We start from the raw sequence: 22,332 nt of genomic DNA, 5'->3' as shown, positions 1-22,332 counted from the left end.
TCAAATGTGGAGCAAAACGAGACTATCTGCTCACAGCACTCTTCAAGGAATGGTTCACCCAAAACTGAACATTAAGTCATCACTTACTCGCCCTCGTGTATTTCCCAGCCTGTATAACTTTCTTATGTGAAGTATATATGATGTTGGTCATAATGTTAGCCGCTCGCAGTCTCGGTCTCCATTCACTTCCACTGTATCTCGGTCTCTTCCCACAGAATGAAGGTGAACGGTGACTGTCTGCCTAACATTTCTCCTCAGTGAACTCTCAGGTTAAATAGAAAGAAACGGATTCGTTTACTTTATATTGTTTTAAAAGAACGGATAGAGAGTGTCACAAAAACACGACATTTACAGTGAGGTGTGAAAGTGAACGCTATTAGCAAGGATCAATAAAAGAAGGGACGCCATATTGACCAAAACAAAATGGCAGAACAAGAGAATAGTTGACAAAGTCTCCTGGCTTTCGGTGACAGATGCCGCCTTCTCGTGACACGATTAATCCGCAACAACGACTATCAGACCCGCTCCTGTGCTCGCGGATAAAATAATCTGACTCGATCGTACCGAGAGTCGCGCAATATCGTTAATACACAGCGATGTCACATTAGCTTAGCTTAGCTCAGGCCATCCACACTACGAGCGTCGCACTAGATCCCTGTATTAAAATGTAAGCATACTAATGTCATGTCACGCGTAAGTTACTTGGAGTGCTGACAGATTCGTTTATTTAGAATGACGGCAGGGTTTAAATTAAGCATAAACGGGGCGGATAGGAAGCTCGCGAGAGCTGTAGTAAATTGCCTAATAAATAAACGTTAAGTCTTCAAATAAAGCAGCCGATTTGATGGCAATTTGAAGTTTCTAACTAGTGTGTCAGCAAACCCACGGGTCTGTAACGTTACCTGGAGCTCGGCCCTTTCCACTTCCCAGTGGGCCCTTTCCATCTCGAAACGGGCCCATTCGTGCTGGATGTAGTGTAAAATCCCCGGGATCGTGTACTGCTGGGGCCTGGGCATCTCGTCCTGCTGTTGCTGAACCATAGGCGCTCCTCCATTGCTGGGGATCTGGGGATTAATGCTGCTGTTGCCCTGCTGCTGCTGTCTCTGGGCGGCCATTCCTCCTCCTCCTCCTCCGCCGGGCTGTTCATCCATGATTAAAAATAGGAAAGTCCTGCTAGAAGTCGCCGATTGTTTCCCCTCAGCCCTCCCTTCTTTACCGTTCGTGTAGCGATGCTACGTCGCCCTGCCCACCCCACGAAATCGGTTGGCACCTGAGCGGCTGTTGTGGGTTTCGTGTCAGCGCACGGATTTGCCGGCCGCCATTAGTCCGATCCCTGGATGTGAGTCTCCTGCTGAGGGGGGAGGGAGGGAGGACTGGCTCGCGCGCTGCATGATGGGATGCGCTGTCTGGAGTCATCAGCGACTGGCTCTACCTGAAGATATTAAAATATGGCCTTGAAAATTAGATAGACATAAAGTAGGTCAGACGTAAGTAAAAATATAAAATAGCTTCAACTGATATAAAGGCATTTTTTTCTTTTCTTTTCATAATTTAAAGGTTCCGCTCAATTTTATTTCAGATTTTTTTTTCCTACAAAAATTAAGAGCACGTTTGAAATGTTTTTTTTTTAATGATGTACACAAAGATGAAAAAAATCCACCGTTAACAATTTTATTGTAGTAACAATAATTGTAGTAACTGATATTTTGGTGAAAACTATTGGTTCTAAAGAAATTATCTTATCAATTTACAAATAACAAATGTGATCATTTTATTTACTATATATAGTAGGGCAGAGTAAAAAAATGAAATTTACCCTTTTCTTTTCGGTGCACTTTTCTTTTGCTAATTTCAAATATTTCACACTCTTTAAAAATAAAATAATTAAAGTATATAACAGCCACTGTGAAAAATATCAAATGAAAAAAAAAGAGCTGTATTTTTCTACATGGAGCAGGTCGCCCCCTCATGGACGCTGCCATGATGACGTCACATGACAAGCTCTGCCAAACAATCCACTTAGCAGTAATAATTTTACAGTATTAACAATAGTTGTGGTAACTGTGGTATTTTGGTGAAAATGATTATTCACCAAAACAATTATTTTAATAATCAGTTTACAAATCACTTGATCATAGTATATATATATATGTATATACATATGTATATATATATATATACACAGGTCCTTCTCAAAAAATTAGGATATTGTGATAAACTTCATTATTTTCCATAATGTAATGATAAAAATTAAACTTTCATATATTTTAGATTCATCGCACACCAACTGAAATATTTCAGGTCTTTTATTGTTTTAATACTGATGGTTTTGGCATACAGCTCATGAAAACCCAAAATTCCTATCTCAAAATATTAGCATATTTCATCCGACCAATAAAAGAAAAGTGTTTTTAATACAAAAAAAGGCAACCTTCAAATAATTATGTTCAGTTATGCACTCAATACTTGGTCGGGAATCCTTTTGCAGAAATGACTGCTTCAATGCGGCGTGGCATGGAGGCAATCAGCCTGTGGCACTGCTGAGGTGTTATGGAGGCCCAGGATGCTTCGATAGCGGCCTTAAGCTCATCCAGAGTGTTGGGTCTTGCGCCTCTCAACTTTCTCTTCACAATATCCCACAGATTCTCTATGGGGTTCAGGTCAGGAGAGTTGGCAGGCCAATTGAGCACAGTAATACCATGGTCAGTAAACCATTTACCAGTGGTTTTGTCACTGTGAGCAGGTGCCAGGTCGTGCTGAAAAATGAAATCTTCATCTGCATAAAGCTTTTCAGCAGATGAAAGCATGAAGTGCTCCAAAATCTCCTGATAGCTAGCTGCATTGACCCTGCCCTTGATAAAACACAGTGGACCAACACCAGCAGCTGACATGGCACCCCTGACCATCACTGACTGCGGGTACTTGACACTGGACTTCAGACATTTTGGCATTTCCTTCTCCCCAGTCTTCCTCCAGACTCTGGCATCTTGATTTCCGAATGACATGCAAAATTTGCTTTCATCCGAAAAAAGTACTTTGGACCACTGAGCAACAGTCCAGTGCTGCTTCTCTGTAGCCCATTTCCTGCACACGCCTGTGCACTGTGGCTCTGGATGTTTTTACTCCAGACTCAGTCCACTGCTTCCGCAGGTCCCCCAAGGTCTGGAATCGATCCTTCTCCACAATCTTCCTCAGGGTCCGGTCACCTCTTCTCGTTGTGCAGCTTTTTTTGCCACACTTTTTCCTTCCCACAGACTTCCCACTGAGGTGCCTTGATACAGCACTCTGGGAACAGCCTGTTCGTTCAGAAATTTCTTTCTGTGTCTTACCCTCTCGCTTGAGGGTGTCAATGATGGCCTTCTGGACAGCAGTCAGGTTGGCAGTCTTACCCATGATTGCGGTTTTGAGTAATGAACCAGGCTGGGAGTTTTTAAAAGCCTCAGGAATCTTTTGCAGGTGTTTAGAGTTAATTGGTTGATTCAGATGATTAGGTTAATAGCTTGTTTAGAGAACCTTTTCACGACTTCTCCCCTTCCTGCCTTCGACATCTCCATCCGGAACCGCTTCGCTCCCCTCCGCGAGACAGGACGCGACGCTGTGATCATCGGAGACTCCATCGTCCGACACGTAAGTGCTACGTTAGCCGAAGGTAAAGTGCACACTCATTGTTTGCCTGGTGCTCGTGTTCTCGATGTTTCTGCGCAGATACCCGCGACCCTGAAGGTCGACGAGAGCCCCAGAGCGGTCGTGCTTCACGCCGGGGTTAACGACACCACGCTGCGGCAGACGGAGACGCTGAAGAGGGACTTCAGCAGCCTGATCGAGACGGTTCGCAGCACGACGCCCGCGGCGACGATCGTCGTGTCAGGACCACTGCCCACGTATCGCCGAGGACACGAAAGGTTCAGTAGACTTTTTGCTTTAAATGAATGGTTGTTGTCATGGTGTAAAGAACAGAAACTGCTATTTGTTAATAACTGGAATCTTTTCTGGGAGCGTCCTAGGCTGTTTCGCGCTGATGGATTACACCCCAGCAGAATCGGAGCGGAGCTGCTCTCTGACAACATCTCCAGGACACTTCGCTCCATGTGACTAGTAAGACAATTCTCTAATGACTATTATGATGAGTTTTGTTCCACCCGCTTAAATGATAAAAGTACTTGTGCTGTAAAAACTATTAAGACTGTGTCTGTTCCCCGAATAGTGAGGTCAAAATATAATATAATGTAGGATCTAGAAAAAATCTTATCGTAATTAAACCAGAAAAATGTAAAGTAAATGAACAAAAACAATTTTTAAAGTTTGGGCTCATAAATATTAGATCACTCACACCCAAAGCAGTTATTGTAAATGAAATGATCACAGAAAATAGTTTTGATGTACTCTGCTTGACTGAAACCTGGCTAAAACCAAATGATTATTTTGGTCTAAATGAGTCTACTCCACCAAACTACTGTTATAAGCATGAGCCCCGTCAGACTGGTCGTGGAGGAGGTGTTGCAACAATATATAGTGATATTCTCAATGTTACCCAGAAAACAGGATACAGGTTTAACTCTTTTGAAATACTTCTGCTAAATGTTACACTGTCAGACATGCAAAAGAAATCTAATGTATCTCTTGCTCTGGCTACTGTGTGTAGACCACCAGGGCCGTATACAGAATTCCTAAAAGAATTTGCAGATTTCCTCTCAGACCTTCTAGTTACAGTTGATAAGGCGCTAATCATGGGAGATTTTAATATTCACGTTGATAATGCAAATGATACATTAGGACTTGCGTTTACTGACCTAATAAACTCCTTTGGAGTCAAGCAAAATGTCACCGGGCCCACTCATCGTTTTAATCATACACTAGATCTAATTATATCGCATGGAATCGATCTTACTGCTATAGATATTGTACCCCAATGTGATGATATTACAGACCATTTCCTTGTATCGTGCATGCTGCGTATAACTGATATTAACTATATGTCTCAGCGTTACCATCTGGGCAGAACTATTGTTCCAGCCACCAAAGACAGATTCGCAAATAACCTGCCTGATCTATCTCAACTGCTATTTGTACCCAAAAATACACATGAATTAGACGAAATTACTGACAACATGGGCACTATTTTCTCTAATACATTAGAAGCTGTTGCCCCCATCAAATTGAAAAAGGTTAGAGAAAAACGTACTGTGCCATGGTATAACAGTAATACTCACTCTCTCAAGAAAGTAACTCGTAGTCTTTAACGCAAATGGAGAAAAACTAACTTGGAAGTTTTTAAAATTGCATGGAAAAACAGTATGTCCAGGTATAGACAGGCTCTAAAAACTGCTAGGGCAGAGCATATCCACAAACTCATTGAAAATAACCAAAACAATCCAAGGTTTTTATTTAGCACAGTGGCTAAATTAACAAATTACCAGACGCCACCTGATTCAAATACTCCACCAACGTTAAATAGTAATGCCTTTAATGAATTTCTTCACTGATAAAATAGATAACATTAGAAATACAATAGCGAATGTAGATTCTACAGCGTCTAACACTTCAGTTTCATCCATCGCACCCAAAGATAAACTGCAGTGCTTTACAAATATAGGACAGGAAGAGCTATATAAACTTATCACTGTATCTAAACCAACAACATGTTTATTAGATCCTGTACCCACTAAATTACTAAAAGAGCTGTTACCTGTAGCCGAAGAACCGCTTCTCAATATCATTAACTCGTCGTTATCTTTAGGTCACGTCCCAAAACCATTCAAGCTGGCGGTTATCAAGCCTCTTATTAAGAAACCAAAACTAGATCCTAGTGTACTGGCAAATTATAGGCCTATTTCAAATCTTCCATTTATGTCTAAAATTTTAGAAAAAGTTGTGTCTGCTCAATTGAGCACCTTCCTGCATAAAAATGATCTGTATGAAGAATTTCAGTCAGGTTTTAGGCCCCACCATAGCACAGAAACTGCACTTGTTAAAATTACAAATGACCTGCTTCTTGCGTCAGATCAAGGCTGCATCTCATTTCTAGTCTCACTTGATCTTAGTGCTGCGTTCGACACCATAGATCATGACATACTCATAGATCGATTACAAAACTATACAGGTATTCAAGGGCAGGCTCTAAGATGGTTTAGATCCTACCTGTCCGATCGCTACCATTTTGTTTACTTAAATGGGGTGTCATCTCATTTATCATCAGTAAAATATGGAGTGCCACAAGGATCCGTCCTAGGTCCCCTTCTATTTTCAATATACATGTTGCCCCTTGGTAATATTATTAGAAAATACGGAATTAGCTTCCACTGTTATGCTGATGATACTCAGCTATATATCTCAACGAGACCAGATGAAACTTCCCAATTATCTAAGCTAACAGAGTGTGTTAAAAATGTAAAAGATTGGATGACAAATAATTTTCTCCAATTAAATTCGGATAAGACAGAGATATTAATTATTGGACCAAAAAACACCACACAGAATCTTGTAGATTACAATCTGCAACTAGACGGATGTACTGTTACTTCCTCTACAGTCAGAAATCTGGGTGTTATATTGGACCGCAATTTGTCTTTTGAAAATCATATTTCCAATGTTACAAAAACCGCATTCTTCCATCTTAGAAACATTGCCAAGCTACGAAACATGTTATCTGTTTCTGATGCAGAAAAGCTAGTTCATGCTTTCATGACCTCTAGACTGGACTATTGTAATGGACTTCTAGGTGGTTGTCCCGCTTCGTCAATAAACAAGCTACAGGTAGTCCAAAATGCAGCAGCTAGAGTCCTTACCAGGTCAAGAAAATATGATCATATTACCCCAATTTTACAGTCTCTGCACTGGCTACCTATTATGTTCCGTATCAGTTACAAATTATCATTACTTACCTATAAGGCCCTAAATGGTTTAGCTCCTGTGTACCTAACTAGCCTTCTACCACGCTACAACCCATCACGCACCCTAAGGTCACAAAACGCTGGACTTTTGGTAGTTCCTAGGATAGCAAAGTCCACTAAAGGAGGTAGAGCTTTTACAGCATTGGGCTCCCAAACTCTGGAATAGCCTTCCTGATAATGTTCGGGGTTCAGACACACTCTCTCTGTTTAAATCTAGATTAAAAACGCATCTCTTTCGCCAAGCATTCGAATAATGTATCTCTTAAATTGTGAGTGTAGTTGCATCTGCATTTTTATTCTTTAGCTTGGGTTAAACTAATTTTACTTTGTTGGATCAGCAGCTATGCTAATGATGTCTCTATTTTGTTTCTATGTTTTGCCACGGGATTTACATCCCGTGGTAACTAGGATTTACACAAGCTCCAGTCTGGATCCAGAACACCTGAGAAGAGATGATGCTGACCCTCAGAGGACCCCAGATGATCCTAACCTTGAATCAACAAACAGAACTAACAATTATTGCTACATGTGTGACTGCATCATATAATTACTATTAATTAATAATATTGATAGTTCATCATCTAGCTGACTACGTCTTGTATTATTATTATTATTATTTTTATTTTTATAAAATCCTGTCAAACGTGCACAAACTACTAGCTACTACTAAATATTTTAGAAACATAATTTTCTGTAAAGTTGCTTTGTAACGATTTGTATTGTAAAAAGCGCTATACAAATAAACTTGAATTGAATTGAATATGCTAATTTTTTGAGATAGGAATTTTGGGTTTTCATGAGCTGTATGCCAAAATCATCAGTATTTAAACAATAAAAGACCTGAAATATTTCAGTTGGTGTGCAATGAATCTAAAATATATGAAAGTTTAATTTTTATCATTACATTATGGAAAATAATGAACTTTATCACAATATGCAATTTTTTTTAGAAGGACCTGTATATACAGGGCTGCTCCTGCCCAAATGGGTGCCCTAAGCAGGGTCAAGCGCAAGGTTGGGGGTTCGATTCCCCGGGAACACATGATAGGTAAAAATTGATAGCCTGAATGCACTGTTAGTCGCTTTGGATAAAAGCGTCCGCTAAATGCATAAATTGAATCGAATTGAACTTTATTATGACTCTATTTTATTTTATAGTCTCGAGCATTCAGAAATCATGGAAAAGGAAATTAAGCAGTTTTACTATGATAAACCATGGTTTATTTTTTAAGGGTTGTGATATGCACATTTTTTGTTGAAGAAATTATAAAGGCTGTGTCATCTATAGCAAAAAGGTGGCCAAAAATGAAATATTAAGTAAAGCTAATTAAATGTTTGGTCAGTAGCCTAAACAAGGATTTGATTGTCCTATAAGTTTAACAGCAGCAATTACATGACATTTGGCTCCCTTTGCAGGCATTTGTAATAACATGTACATCAATTGTTTATTTTGTATTTGCCTACATTATGTATTTTAACAGTGTTATTATTAACCAATCACTATTGCATCATTGTTTTTTTTTTTTATATAATGCATTTTAAGTCATTTTAAATGCTATTGATGGCTTAGGTCTGTTTTTATAGCAACAACAACAACAAAAAATATTACAGTATATTAATACTTCTTTTTAAATTATTATTTGAAGTAACAAAACCATGGTTAAATTGCATTTACCATGGCTACAAGAACGATGATTTTTGGTGTTACTGTTAAAACCATGGCTAATTTTCGTAAGGGAACGTGAGAAAAAAAAAAAAAAACTTTCACAGGAATGTGCCTGAAAGTGATAAATGGGTCTTGTTTTTAGAATTTATTTTAATATATATAAAAAATGTATAAGGTGTGCACTGTAGCTGACACTTAAATGAACACATTACAATTGTTTTATGACTGCAAGTCTTTCTAAAGTCTTGTTAGCCTGAATGCACTGTAAGTCGCTTTGGATAAAAGCATCTGCATGCATATACATACATGCATACATATATATTTTAACCCTTCCAGTTGTTTGCAGACGTAATGACGTAATTTCTCCTCCTTCCTAGCGTTGGCTACTCTTCTGAATTACTATGATCAAGTTCCTACTTATGGTAAACAAACGGGCAGACTCGCCTGTCCAAGTATTATGAACAAGTGGAGCTTGGGAAGAGAGCAGCTCTTGAAGCTGACGTGGTCAGGGGATGCCTCGAGCGGAGGAAGGAAGAGATCAGAAACATTTACTTCCAAATGAATGTTTAACCACATCACTTGTATCACTAGCCACTGTTTGCCGTGTGAAATATTATGAATATAGACAACTAAACAGACATTCAAATATTACTGTCCCTCATGGGAGATATATTGATAAACAACAGAAACATCAAGCAGTGTACAGTCGTGGCCAAATGTTTTGAGAATAACATAAATATTAGTTTTCAAAAAGTTTGCTGCTAAACTGCTTTTAGATCTTTGTTTCAGTTGTTTCTGTGATGTACTGAAATATAATTACAAGCACTTCATACGTTTCAAAGGCTTTTATCGACAATTACATGACATTTATGCAAAGAGTCAGTATTTGCAGTGTTGGCCCTTCTTTTTCAGGACCTCTGCAATTCGACTGGACATGCTCTCAATCAACTTCTGGGCCAAATCCTGACTGATAGCAACCCATTCTTTCATAATCACTTCTTGGAGTTTGTCTGAATTAGTGGGTTTTTGTTTGTCCACCCGCCTCTTGAGGATTGACCACAAGTTCTCAATGGGATTAAGATCTGGGGAGTTTCCAGGCCATGGACCCAAAATTTCAACATTCTGGTCCCCGAGCCACTTAGTTATCACTTTTGCCTTATGGCACGGTGCTCCATCGTGCTGGAAAATGCATTGTTCTTCACCAAACTGTTGTTGGATTGTTGGAAGTTGCTGTTGGAGGGTGTTTTGGTACCATTCTTTATTCATGGCTGTGTTTTTGGGCAGAATTGTGAGTGAGCCCGCTCCCTTGGATGAGAAGCAACCCCACACATGAATGGTGTCAGGATGCTTTACTGTTGGAATGACACAGGACTGATGGTAGCGCTCACCTTTTCTTCTTCGGACAAGCCTTTTTCCAGATGCCTCAAACAATCGGAAAGGGGCTTCATCTGAGAATATGACTTTGCCCCAGTCCTCAGCAGTCCATTCACTATACTTTCTGCAGAAGATCAATCTGTCCCTGATGTTTTTTTTTGGAGAGAAGTGGCTTCTTTGCTGCCCTTCTTGACAACAGGCCATCTTCCAGAAGTATTGGCCTCACTGTGCGTGCAGATGCGCTCACACCTGCCTGCTGCCATTCCTGAGCAAGCTCTGCACTGGTGGCACTCCGATCCCGCAGCTGAATCCTCTTTAGGAGACGATCCTGGCGCTTGCTGGACTTTCTTGGACGCCCTGAAAGCATTCTTTACAAGAATTGAACCTCTTTCCTTGAAGTTCTTGATGATCCTATAAATTGTTGATTTAGGTGCAATCTTAGTAGCCACAATATCCTTGCCTGTGAAGCCATTTTTATTTAACGCAATGATGGCTGCACGCGTTTCTTTGCAGGTCACCATGGTTAATAATGGAAGAACAATGATTTCAAGCATCACCCTCCTTTTAACATGTCAAGTCTGCCATTCTAACCCAATCAGCCTGACATAATGATCTCCAGGCTTGTGCTCGTCAACATTCTCACCTGAGTTAACAAGACGATTACTGAAATGATCTCAGCAGGTCCTTTAATGACAGCAATGAAATGCAGTGGAAAGGTTTTTTTGGGATTAAGTTCATTTTCATGGCAAAGAAGGACTATGCAATTCATCTGATCACTCTTCATAACATTCTGGAGTATATGCAAATTGCTATTATAAAAACTTAAGCAGCAACTTTTCCAATATTTATGTAATTCTCAAAACTTTTGGCCACGACTACACATTATGCAAGCATTACTGTGTGACACATATCTATGCATCTACACATATAATTTACATATACAAGTATGTACTCCCACCTTGTAGACTTCAAAATCTGTGGTTGTTTAATGAAAAAATCTTTAAACTTGACTGTTCAGAATTAAAATCTGCGGCTGAACTCAAGATGTCTTAAGTCTTATTTTGTATTTCTTCTTGCTCAGTGTTCATTTGTGGAGTATAAGGACCACAGACTGGTCTATCAACAGTATGCACCTCTTTTTATTGTTGTTGGCATCACTGAAAATGAGGTTAGCTGTATTTTTGGTGAAATGTTCTAATTAGTGGTATATTCACTCTGTAGTTTTTGAAATCTGATTTATGGTCTCTGCTCTCTTTCACATAGAATGAACTCTTCAGTCTATGAACTCGTGCACAACTTCGTCGAGGTGTTAGACAAGTATTTCAGTCGTGTGGTGTGTATTGACATTTTATTTAAGGAGTATTACAACGGAGTAAAGACATATATTAAATGTTTTATGTTCCCTTACAATTGATTTAGGTTTTCCTTTTTTTTGGGACAGAGTGAGCTGGGTGTATCCTTTATAAGTGGAATTTCACATCAAGTATTGTTGACCAATCTTGTCTTGACTATTTCTTTAATGATACATGAGTATTTAAATGAGGATTTAATTCCTTAATGCACAATCAGATCATGTTCAATTTAGATAAAGTGTACATTATACTTGATAAAATGATCCTGAATGGACACATTGTGGAGACAAACAAGAACTGGATACTGGCACCACTACTGGCCCTGGACAAGATGGCTGAAAGCTGATCCAATGTTACAAATAGAAATAAAAGCTTCTCACTATAGTCTAACATTAGGGTCAGTTTTCCATAAAATCGTTTTTAACATAATTTTGATGTGATCTGTAATATCCCCTTAATGCATTGTCAAAGATGTCTAAAAGTTCCTCTAAAAAAGTATGAAACTGAATCACATTCAGGAACAGAAACATTTGAGTCAGTTCATCATCAGCTGGAAAAATCAAACAAGACAGTGTTGATACTTTGCAAACATTTTAATGATTATTTTTGGAGCATACACATTTGAAAATATTGGTTTACTGCAAACTGCAACTTGAGTTAAATAAATGTTTATAATATACAAAGAAAATACAAGGGAAAGCACAGCTTGCTTTTTGCTCTGTCTTTTTTTCTTTTTTTTAAATGTGCCTTGCACACAGAACCAGTGTTTCTGTATCTATAGCTTTATTGTAAAATTACACAAATGCACTCGGGGACTTTGATCCTTTAGCAGGGCAACGAACAGTTGAAAACATACTCACAGTAACGGAAGCAAAAAAGGAAAAGCATGTGCATGATTGTACGCAGACAGATTAAGTAAAACAAATGAAAAGGAAAAAAAAATCCTAATATTTCAACAATGCAGGCACTAGTAAAACTTAAAACCGGTTAAGGAAATGCCCAAACACTCTATAGTTAACTCTACTGAAGCAGGTGTGCTTGTGTCCAGGGTCTGGCGCTGCAGATGGTCATATCTGGGGCTGAAAAATATGGTCTATGCCAAAATTTACAATGACAGTAAACGCAGTAGTTGAGGAGAGACTACCCTGGCTGCCAGCGGCTCAAGCCCTTAAAGCGGTTAGAGTGACCTGGGAAAGACCTTGTGAAGCAGTCAGTGGAGTTTCAAGAGCTAGTGGAGCGGCAATGGGACTGTTTTTCCGGTTTATTTGGGTACATGTGAGGTGCTTAGGAAAAAAAGGATTTCATCAGAGCACAGCTTTATTTTCTGCAACAAAACACGACGGGCTTCACCAGTATGGGAGTTGGTCAATGATGTAGGGAGAGCATGCTCAGTTGAGGTGGAAGCCCTTCTCCATAGTGGCAGCGAGGAGGCGCTCTCTCATGATCTCTTCAGAGGAATATTCCGGCAACTTCAAGTAATGCACACACGTGTTAACTGAAGGATAGCTGGCATCTGTAGCATCAACCTAGAGGAGAAAAGACAACAGCAGGTATGAAGGGAGACTCTTAGTTCTTAAGTTAACTTAATGGCAGGGTTATAGCATTATAGATTTTAATAAATTGTATTCTTGCACACCTTCCGGACTATTGTGAGACGTGGATGAAGGTTGGCCAGTCCACCAGGGGGCAGGGTCGAGCAGCCTGTGGTGAATTGGAGGAAGGCTTTCCTCTCGTCTGATGACATTCCACACAGCACTCGAACAAAGCGCAAGAAACCAGGACTGAAATACAATTAAATAATCAGCATGATACATACTGTATGGAATATGGCCAAGTAAGTTATTTAATTTATTGGACATATTTTAGAAAGCTTTATTTCAAAGACATTTACATGTACCATATTATTCAGCCATTATAGCCAGCATCACATCATAAAATGTAGAAATAACAGTACTGTCTACCTGTCCCGCGTGTAGCCAAGTTTAGGTTCTGTGTAGTTAACAATGTCTTCAGCGGTCCAGGATGGAGACTGGTTGCCACACAAGATCATCTGCACTTCTTTATGACTAAATGAGCTGAGCTTCTCCATAGGAAACACCCTGTTAAAGCCATCTGTAGCAAAACAAATACAGGCTGCAATTAGAACAGATCAAACACACACACACACACACACACACAAACACACACAAAAAAACTAAAGAAGTATCTGTATACATTTCACATTTGGCAACATACTTGTAACTAAAGAATAAAAATTTAATAATATTTCATAATAAACTGATGTATAGCCTAGTTACATGAGTACATGGCATGAGAGTATTTGAAGCCTGCCAATCCTGCCATACCTCTAAAGGCTTCCATTTGCTTCTGGATTCCTGTGTGCATGCAGAAGTCAAACATGAGCTCTACGTACTCCTCTGCGTTTTCCACAGTGACCATCTGATGAGAGGACAGTAGAATTATTAGCATTCATATCTTCACCATATACACCAAAGTCCTGAAGTTTGGGGTCAGTAATATTTTTTTAGCCTTGAATTAATTCATTCACTAAATGTTTTGTCATGAAATCTTCCGTGTATGATACATTTATTTTTTGAAATTATTAATTTTATATTTTAGAACACCGAATAGATGAAAATATCTTACTGGCCCACAATTTTTGAATAGTAGTGTAATTTTTTCTAGATGGCAAGAAGCAGTGGTACTAAGGGTAATAGCACCGCAATACAAATACAGGTGTAAAAAAAATATGCATTGCATATACACAAAATAATCAAAACCACAAAAAATGAATTCAGTTTAATAGAGAGGCAGATTGTTTTGAATGGCTGCATTATCAGGATTTTACAGGACACTAGATGGTGTGTCCGAACAAGATATAACATACCTCATCCTCTCCATTGGGCTTCAAGTCTACTGCTGAGAAACCGTGTACTTTGGATGATGGACAGAACTGGAAATTTAATCTAATAACAAAAATAAGACATTAGATGAGTAACGTCGGTAATTAAAACTACCTGCAGAAACCAAGGAAGTAACATTCATGAAACATCTCAAACTACATTTAGGTTATGCTTTTAAATCTGTCCTTGTTACAATATTACACCAAAATTAAGTACAGAGTAATATAAATAACATGCATTTACTGTACGGTGAAGGTTTGGTTTAAGTTATTTGGTCGTGATTATGTATATTACCTGGTTTTACAAAAGTAAATGTACAACAAGGAGACTGCATAACATGTATTACAAGGAGACTGTAAACTATTTGTTGTCTAATTTTCTTTGATTAATATACAAAGTGATATTTATCTCTCACCCTAGATCTTCTATACAAAGTGGTGGGCCAGAGCCCATAGGGTTCTTCAGCATGAGATCCTGCAGCCGTGTGTTCTTCTCGTCCTCTGACAGACTCTTACTACCCAGGATCTGCCTGCGCTTCACAGACAGTGTCTTCAGCTCTTTCAGGAACTGTGCTCTGTGAGGATTCACCAGTTCAAAGTCCTCCCAGGTCAAGATGCCATGATACCAAGCTGGTGGCTTGGGCTTGGGTGGATCAAGGATGAACTCGGACTTGGAGTCTTCATCAAAGCTACCCACCGAGTATGTGTCTTGACCCTCCTCGGTGGAGGCTTCGGACTGGATTTCAGAGAAGTGGCAGTAAGACTCGCCACGAGGTTGATAAAGTAGCTTACTCATGTTGCTTTTGATGTCGCCCATACAGAGCAGCTTGAAGAAAGGCTGGGATATGGGCAGGTCCACGAGACGGTTGTCCTGGACGCATTTGGCCAAAAAGATGCCAAGGAACAGGAAAAGCTTGGTGATACGCTCCAGTTCGTCACTGTCTTGAGGAAAGGGAGCAGGGAAAAGGCCACAGGAACGCTGCACGTAATAGCCTGGTGGTTTCAAGCCTCCGCCCAGATCCACCTGATAAATAATAAATAAATAAATGGTAAAGTTAATTAACCCTCTGGGGTCAGGGGGGATTTCTGCTTTTTTCCAGTATCTTCAAAATATACGTCTAAAGAAAACATATGGCTAAAGTCTGATTACACTGTATTCAGCACAAACTGTGCTACAATAATATGTAGGCAACACGAATGTACATGTTTATGTTTTTGAGTAGGGCTGGGTATAGTTCGAAAGAATTTCGATATTGAAATTCGATATCAGTTCATGAACGTATTTTTTGTTGAAATTCAATTTTATGAAATCCATTTGAACGATTACATTACCTCAAAATACTTGCATTACACATTACCTCTTTTTTTCATTTGTTGAGGTTTTAACAGACTCAAAGACTCTTGCGAGCCACTGCACTAAGGAAAAAAACGTAATCAACATAAATCAGTGCAAATAGTTTAAATAAAGATCAAATCGTTTTCAGTGATGTGAGGCTCACTGCTGCATATTCAAGATCTTTAAATCACTCAGCAGTTCTTCAAAAAAAAAGTCTGCTTTTTCAGGAGATAGACAAGACCTTTCTTCACTGCTGAAGTTCCCAGGACTAATGTCCTTAGTGTGTTTTCATTTAAAAACAGCTTAAACAGAATCATCATTTCTATTCATTTAGCTGCTTCCAGTGCTGTCTGCCTGTTTTCTCTTCCATGATCATGGTTCTGACTCAAAGGAAGCTCATTCGCTGTTCACATGTCCCTCATATTACACGTCCACAACCTGCCCTGTGTCCGAAGATGAACATGTATCAGAGAACTTTCAGAAAAACATTTATAGGGATGAAACTGAAGGTAATAAACACTATTACGACAGTATATGATTTTAATTCAGTATAATCATTTTTGATTCTGCCTATTTTCATAATACGGTGTTTACATGAGCAATGCAGGTGTAGCAATTACCTTTATGTAAAAGGCTACAAATAACACGTTTCTTCAACATCATATGGCCAAGACACACATTGGATCACAATCGTAAGTTAATGAAAACACTCAATGGTGGTTTAAAGAGTTTTGAGTAAGAGCATAGAATACATTTTATGAGTTGTTCTTATGTAGCATGATGCTACAGTGTGAATGAATGGTCATGTAACGTGTTTTCCTTGATGCCTCACCAGAGCCAATCACTGAATTAGACACAAAGCATGGTGTATGCTTATTGGCTCAGTTGTTGATGATGAGATTAACCCCTTTAGGTGGCAAAATTTGGTACAAAGCGACGAGAGATGAACTTGATGAATCTTCAGGTTTTGTTTACAGAGGTGATGTGGGCGTTTACAGGTTCACACATTTCACATGAATGATTACCATATGAATAGTGGTCACATTACATATAATGAACTCAGACAGGAAAAACTGGACCTCGCATTAGTTTCATTTGAATTTTTTTCATCAGAGAATATTTGTTTTAACATGACTTAATTCATTTAAAAGTAGACACTTCAAGCTTTATATATACACACACACACACACACACACACACACACACACACACACACACACACACACACACACACACACATACATACATACATACATACATACATATACAGTGGGTACGGAAAGTATTCATACCCCCTTACATTTTTCACTTTTTGTTAAATTGCAGCCATTTGCTAAAATCATTTAAGTAAATTTTTTTCCTCATTAAATGTACAAACAGCAGCCCATATTGACAGAAAAACACAGAATTGTCGACATTCTTGCAAATTTATAAAAAAAAAGAAAAACTGAAATATCATGGTCCCAAGTATTCAGACCCTTTACTGTGACACTCATATATTTAACTCAGGTGCTGTCCATTTCTTCTGATCATCCTTGAGATGGTTCTACACCTTTATTTGTGTCCAGCTGTGTTTGATTATACTGACTGGACTTGATTAGGAAAGCCACACACCTGTCTGTATAAGACCGTACAGCTCACATTGCATGTCAGAGCAAATGAGAATCATGATGTCAAAGGAACTGCCTCAAGAGCTCAGAGACAGAATTGTGGCAAGGTACAGATCTGGCAAAGGTTACAAAACAATTTCTGCTTCACTTAAGGTTCCTAAGAGCACAGTGGCCTCCATAATCCTTAAATGGAAGACTTTGGGATGACCGGAACCATTCCTAGAGCTGGCCGTCCGGCTAAACTGAGCTATCGGGGGAGAAGAGCCTTGGTGAGAGAGGTAAAGAAGAACCCAAAGATCACTGTGGCTGAGCTCCAGAGATGCAGTTGGGAGGTGGGAGAAAGCTGTATAAAGTCAACCATCACTGCAGCCCTCCACCAGTCGGGGCTTTATGGCAGAGTGGCCAGACGGAAGTCTTTCCTCAGTGCAAGACACATGAAAGCCCGCATGGAGTTTGCTAAAAAACACCTGAAGGATTCTCTGGTCTGATGAGACCAAGATAGAACATTTTGGCCTTAATTCTAAGCGGTATGTGTGGAGAAAACCAGGTACTGCTCATTACCTGTCCAATACAGTCCCAACAGTGAAGCATGGTGGTGGCAGCATCATGCTGTGGGGGTGTTTTTCAGCTGCAGGGACAGGACAAATGGTTGCAATCGAGGGAAAGATGAATGCGACCAAGTACAGGGATATCCTGGATGAAAAACTTTTCCAGAGTGCTTAGGACCTCAGACTGGGCCGAAGGTACACCTTCCAACAAGACAATGACCCTAAGCACACAGCTAAAATAACGAAGGAGTGGCTTCACAACAGCTCCGTGACTGTTCTTGAATGGGCCAGCCAGAGCCCTGACTTAAACCCAATTGAGCATCTCTGGAGAGACCTGAAAATGACTGTCCACCAACGTTTACCATCCAACCTGACAGAACTGGAGAGGATCTGCAAGGAGGAATGGCAGAGGATCCCCAAATCCAGGTGTGAAAAACTTGTTGCATCTTTCCCAAAAAGACTCATGGCTGTATTCAATCAAAAGGGTGCTTCTACTTAATACTGAGCAAAGGGTCTGAATACTTAGGACCATGGGATATTTCAGTTTTTCTTTAATAAATGTGCAAAAATGTCAACAATTCTGTGTTTTTCTGTCAATATGGGATGCTGTGTGTACATTGAGGAAACAAAATTAACAAATGATTTTAGCAAATGGCTGCAATATAACAGAGTGAAAAATTTAAGGGGGTCTGAATACTTTCCGTGCCCACTGTATATATACATACACACACACACACACACACACACACACATATATATATATATATATATTTTTCATGTGTCAAAAGCATTCTGAGTTTTGGTTCATTTTAGTGATGCGTTTCAGAAAGTTGTTTACGGAGACTGAGACAGCAGAAAACACAACCTTTTTGTTATTATGAGCATTTACAAATAAAAGTAGACCCTTTACAGATTCGAATGATGTATTGCCCTTATTTGTGCCCCAAAAATGAGTGATTTAAGTTCTTTTCGGAGTTATAAGGAAACAATTCCACAAAAGGCATAGGCATGTTTGCCGAGGGTTAATAATCTAATTAAAAACAATGTGTCATATCTGGACTGGTGCCTTAAGGTGAAACGGCTAAATACTTACTTGACGTGACTCATCATCCGGGAAGTCGTCGTCACAGAGCCAGATTCCAAGGAAAGTTCTCTGGAACTCTGCAGCCACGAGAGCATAGAACTCCAGAGTGGGTCCAAGACCAGTGCCCTCCTCCCCCTGGAACTCCACCTGTGCAAAATAACAATCATTATCAGTCTTCATCAAACACCCTGAAACGGATTTTAACTGCTATAGAGCAGTGGTTCTCAAGCAGGGAGCCACTGGAAGAATGATTTTATTACATAAAAATACTATTAAATATAATTTAAAGAAAAATAACATTGAGAAACATACAGAATGAGAAACGTGAAACTTACAGAAATTACAAAATGAATCATGTTTCAACGCTCCCAATTTTAGTTAATAGTTGGAAACTTGCAAAATTTTAATTTGCAGCAGAAATAACAGAAGAAAACATCTTAGCCAATACACTGAGGTGCAAAAGCTTGAAACCACACTGAAAACCTGGATTTTTTGTCATTTCAATTTGGGAATAAACAGTACCAGGATTTAAAAAAAAAATCAAATACAAAAAAACAAATAAAAACAACTACTAAACCATATCTAGGAGTCTTTTCTATGCAAAAACTTAATGGCATTGATTATCAAACTGTGGAGAGCTCCAGTGTTGCTATCATTAAAACAAAAAAACATGCCAAATGCTGTAAAACTGTACATTTACATGTACAATGAAAATATAATCTGTAGTGAAAACAAAAGCATTAATCACTAGCAGTCTCAGATTTTAAGACCACACAATTTCTGAGCAAACATTATGTTGTGGCGTTTACCTCCAGTACAGACTTTCTGTCAGCATGTATCTGCATCACACTCTCAGCCCACTCCATCATACTCTCTCTGCGAGGCACCTTGACACGCTCGTGCTTGAGCCGCCCTACACGGAACTCGCCAGGATCATCACGGCGAACCGTTGTGGAAGGCCGGGAACGTTCCATAGTGGCTTCTCTTCGGTTCTGGAGCCAGACAATAGCCCTAGAGAGAGATGCAAAAGTCTCAAATCGCTGTTTCACACACTATTCTAGAATATTGTATGAAGTAAAAATCTCTTTCAATACTACGATCACAGACCTGGAGGCTCCAAATGCAGTGCAGGTAAAATAAAGCTGCCGGGTTTCAAATGGTATAAGGAAAGGACACTTGCTGGTTAACTGTTCACACCAATCTGGGAGAGCCCCGCTAGCCAAGGCCAGTGGTTCCTAAAAGACAACACACAGAAATATTTTGTAACATTACACATCTTTACTGTCACTTTTGATCAATTTAAAGCATTCTTGCTAAATAAGTCCCCAAACCTTTGAACGGTATTGTATCTTTAATGTATTTAACATGCATAATTAACACATCAAATTACCTCGATCTGCTGCAGGATTTTGGTTGTAATTTTTTTGCTGGTGAATTCCTCAGGTGATGCATTGAACTGCAGCTCTTCCACATCTACACAAAGAAATTTGACTTCTGTATGCATACTAATGGAGAAAATAACAGATTAAAAGACAATATTGTGCAGATAAACTCCTTACCTTCCTGTAGTGTGCGGCCGGATGAGGGTTCTCCTCCGATAGTAAAGAGGATGCGCAAGAGCTGCAGTACGTCCTCTACGCTGCAGGCGCTCTGTCCTGAGCCCGCCTTGGCCTGAGCCTGCTCGCGTGCAGCACTCAGAATATCACAGCTCTGCGTGGCGGACAACGTTCCTGAACTCAGCCCTGAAGATCTGCAGCCATGCTCACAGAAGTCCTGAAAAACCGTATGAACTTTTAACACAAACTACTTGGAATTCTTCCTCCCAACCATTTTATAACAAATCACAACAGACCTATACCAATGCAATTACTGCATTCTTACAAAATTATATAGTTTATGGCCAAAGACAACAACAAAAAGTTAAAAATCAAACCAAATAGAGAAGTCCACAATGAACCCTAAAAACTCTCATGGAACAACATTTACACCCATTTAGGATAGAAAATTCACAAAAGGACAGTAACAGGTGGCTACACAAGTGACAGTCAAGCAAGAAATAGAAAAATACTTGAAAAACAGAGAAGGGAAAATAAAGATGGTATGTATAGATATATGCACATTCGATGGCATTTTATACCTTGTATGCAGCTATGAGCTGCGAACAATTTCTGTTTTTCCTAATACTTTTATTAGAGCCGGTTAATTTCCAGTGGCGCAGGAAAGTTGAGTCTGCATTCTTCTGCATGTAGGTTATCAAGTCATTCTTTGCTAATTCATCTGTGCCAAGGTACTGTTCCACATGCTCTACAGACCAGCAACCCTACAACAGGAAGAACCAAATGTTGGTCTTTCCTGATTGTAAAGTCTCACGCAATACACATGCATTACAGTAGGTTTAACCACTAGAGAGGCCCGTGCATTTAACAAGATACCACTGGGAGTCATTTCACAGTCTCCTGGTTTTAAGGTTAGTGACGGCTGACAGACAGTTTACTGAGGAGGAGCATTTACTCATCGTGGACAACCACAGAAAAAAAAAAAACAGCCAAGATTTGAATGAGCCAAAGAGAGTGAGTAAATGAATGAAAGGAGGATAGGTAGAGACATTAAAAACGTGTCATTACCATCTTTCCACTCTCTCTTTCTTTATCAGAGTCCTTCAGTTCTCTATACATTATCCTACAAAAAACAACAACAACAACAACGTTTATTAACAGATGTCTAGGAGAACACACTACATAAAATGGAAACAATTTGATAAGAAAAACAGCTGTGAAATGATTGACTCACGTATATGTAGGTTCCCAGATGCGTCTAAGCTTGTCAGGTTTAATAGCACCATTGCATGAAAGCTGGAGAAGCTTTTGGACATAATAGAAAATGGTGCACTTGTAGTTGTTGAGAGGTAGTTCTACTTCTCGCGTCGTCCCTAGACCTGCCACTTTCAGAATGAGAGCCAGACGGGGTGAAGGCGCACACTCAACCTCCTCCTGGACCTCTGAGCGAGGTGTACCTAGGAGCACATTAAACATGATTTTTGCAATGTAAAAATCAAAATGGATTGCGGTGCTTGACTCAGCAGCCAACCAGTGTCATTATTAACAAAAACGATAAAAATGTGTTTATTAATTTAAATAATGCTGAAATAAAATAAAATATAAATATATTTCAATAATGGAAACTTTCTTCAGTTAGCTCCCAAGGTAATGTTGCTCATTTTTGCTTGCGTTAAAGTAGAAAAATCACTAACACTAAAATAAAAATTAATTAAAGCTAAATAGAAGAAAATATTAAATAAAAAAAGCATGTCACAAAAAATTACTCAAACTAAACTGAAAATGAAAAAATACTAAATCATAGTGTAATGCTTTAAAAATAACAATCCCCTTTCTACAGCATCAACAGTACCTGGTGGAGGGATTTCCAGGTCAGTAGTTTGCTGGACATTAGTCCGGCCTGGTCGAGGATCAAATGCAGGTACTAAAGCAGAAAACTGTCGTTTCAGCACAAAGTCGTCGTCCCATGTCCTGCGACGACCCCCTTTGGTTTCATACTCCTCTTCCTCCTTTC

At 39.3% G+C, this 22,332-nt stretch overlaps 2 protein-coding genes and 1 pseudogene across 8 annotated transcripts in view; 1 reads left to right on the top strand and 2 right to left on the bottom strand.

Moving 5' to 3' along the window:
* Window positions 1–1,369, bottom strand: part of LOC132111595 (striatin-3-like) — a 28,460-nt gene extending 27,091 nt beyond the window's left edge. The window contains exon 1 of the mRNA XM_059519037.1: window positions 903–1,369. Coding sequence (XP_059375020.1) covers window positions 903–1,151 — 249 coding nt within the window. The 5' untranslated portion in view covers window positions 1,152–1,369. The remainder of the gene's footprint in view (window positions 1–902) is intronic.
* Window positions 1,370–8,957: 7,588 nt separating this feature from the next.
* Window positions 8,958–11,841, top strand: LOC132111594 (AP-4 complex subunit sigma-1-like; annotated as a pseudogene).
* A 689-nt stretch (window positions 11,842–12,530) lies between these two features.
* The window catches only part of LOC132111593 (E3 ubiquitin-protein ligase HECTD1-like), a 32,097-nt gene continuing 22,295 nt past the window's right edge, over window positions 12,531–22,332 (bottom strand). For 4 of the 7 annotated variants that reach the window (XM_059519031.1, XM_059519029.1, XM_059519034.1 and 1 more), the window contains 15 exons: window positions 22,171–22,327; window positions 21,553–21,775; window positions 21,387–21,441; window positions 20,900–21,082; window positions 20,322–20,535; window positions 20,153–20,235; window positions 19,870–19,997; window positions 19,572–19,773; window positions 18,772–18,909; window positions 14,601–15,208; window positions 14,170–14,248; window positions 13,628–13,721; window positions 13,244–13,394; window positions 12,919–13,063; window positions 12,531–12,808 (listed from right to left, as the gene is read on the bottom strand). In XM_059519031.1, coding sequence (XP_059375014.1) covers window positions 12,671–12,808; window positions 12,919–13,063; window positions 13,244–13,394; window positions 13,628–13,721; window positions 14,170–14,248; window positions 14,601–15,208; window positions 18,772–18,909; window positions 19,572–19,773; window positions 19,870–19,997; window positions 20,153–20,235; window positions 20,322–20,535; window positions 20,900–21,082; window positions 21,387–21,441; window positions 21,553–21,775; window positions 22,171–22,327 — 2,598 coding nt within the window. In that variant the 3' untranslated portion in view covers window positions 12,531–12,670. The remainder of the gene's footprint in view (window positions 12,809–12,918; window positions 13,064–13,243; window positions 13,395–13,627; window positions 13,722–14,169; window positions 14,249–14,600; window positions 15,209–18,771; window positions 18,910–19,571; window positions 19,774–19,869; window positions 19,998–20,152; window positions 20,236–20,321; window positions 20,536–20,899; window positions 21,083–21,386; window positions 21,442–21,552; window positions 21,776–22,170; window positions 22,328–22,332) is intronic. The other 3 variants (XM_059519035.1, XM_059519036.1, XM_059519033.1) reach the window with 2 other exon arrangements.

The sequence above is a fragment of the Carassius carassius genome, chromosome 31 (assembly GCF_963082965.1).
Source record: "Carassius carassius chromosome 31, fCarCar2.1, whole genome shotgun sequence".
Classification (NCBI taxonomy): Eukaryota; Metazoa; Chordata; class Actinopteri; order Cypriniformes; family Cyprinidae; genus Carassius; species Carassius carassius.
The sequence above is the reverse complement of the archived record's forward strand: the minus strand, read 5'-3'. Positions and strand labels throughout refer to the sequence as shown.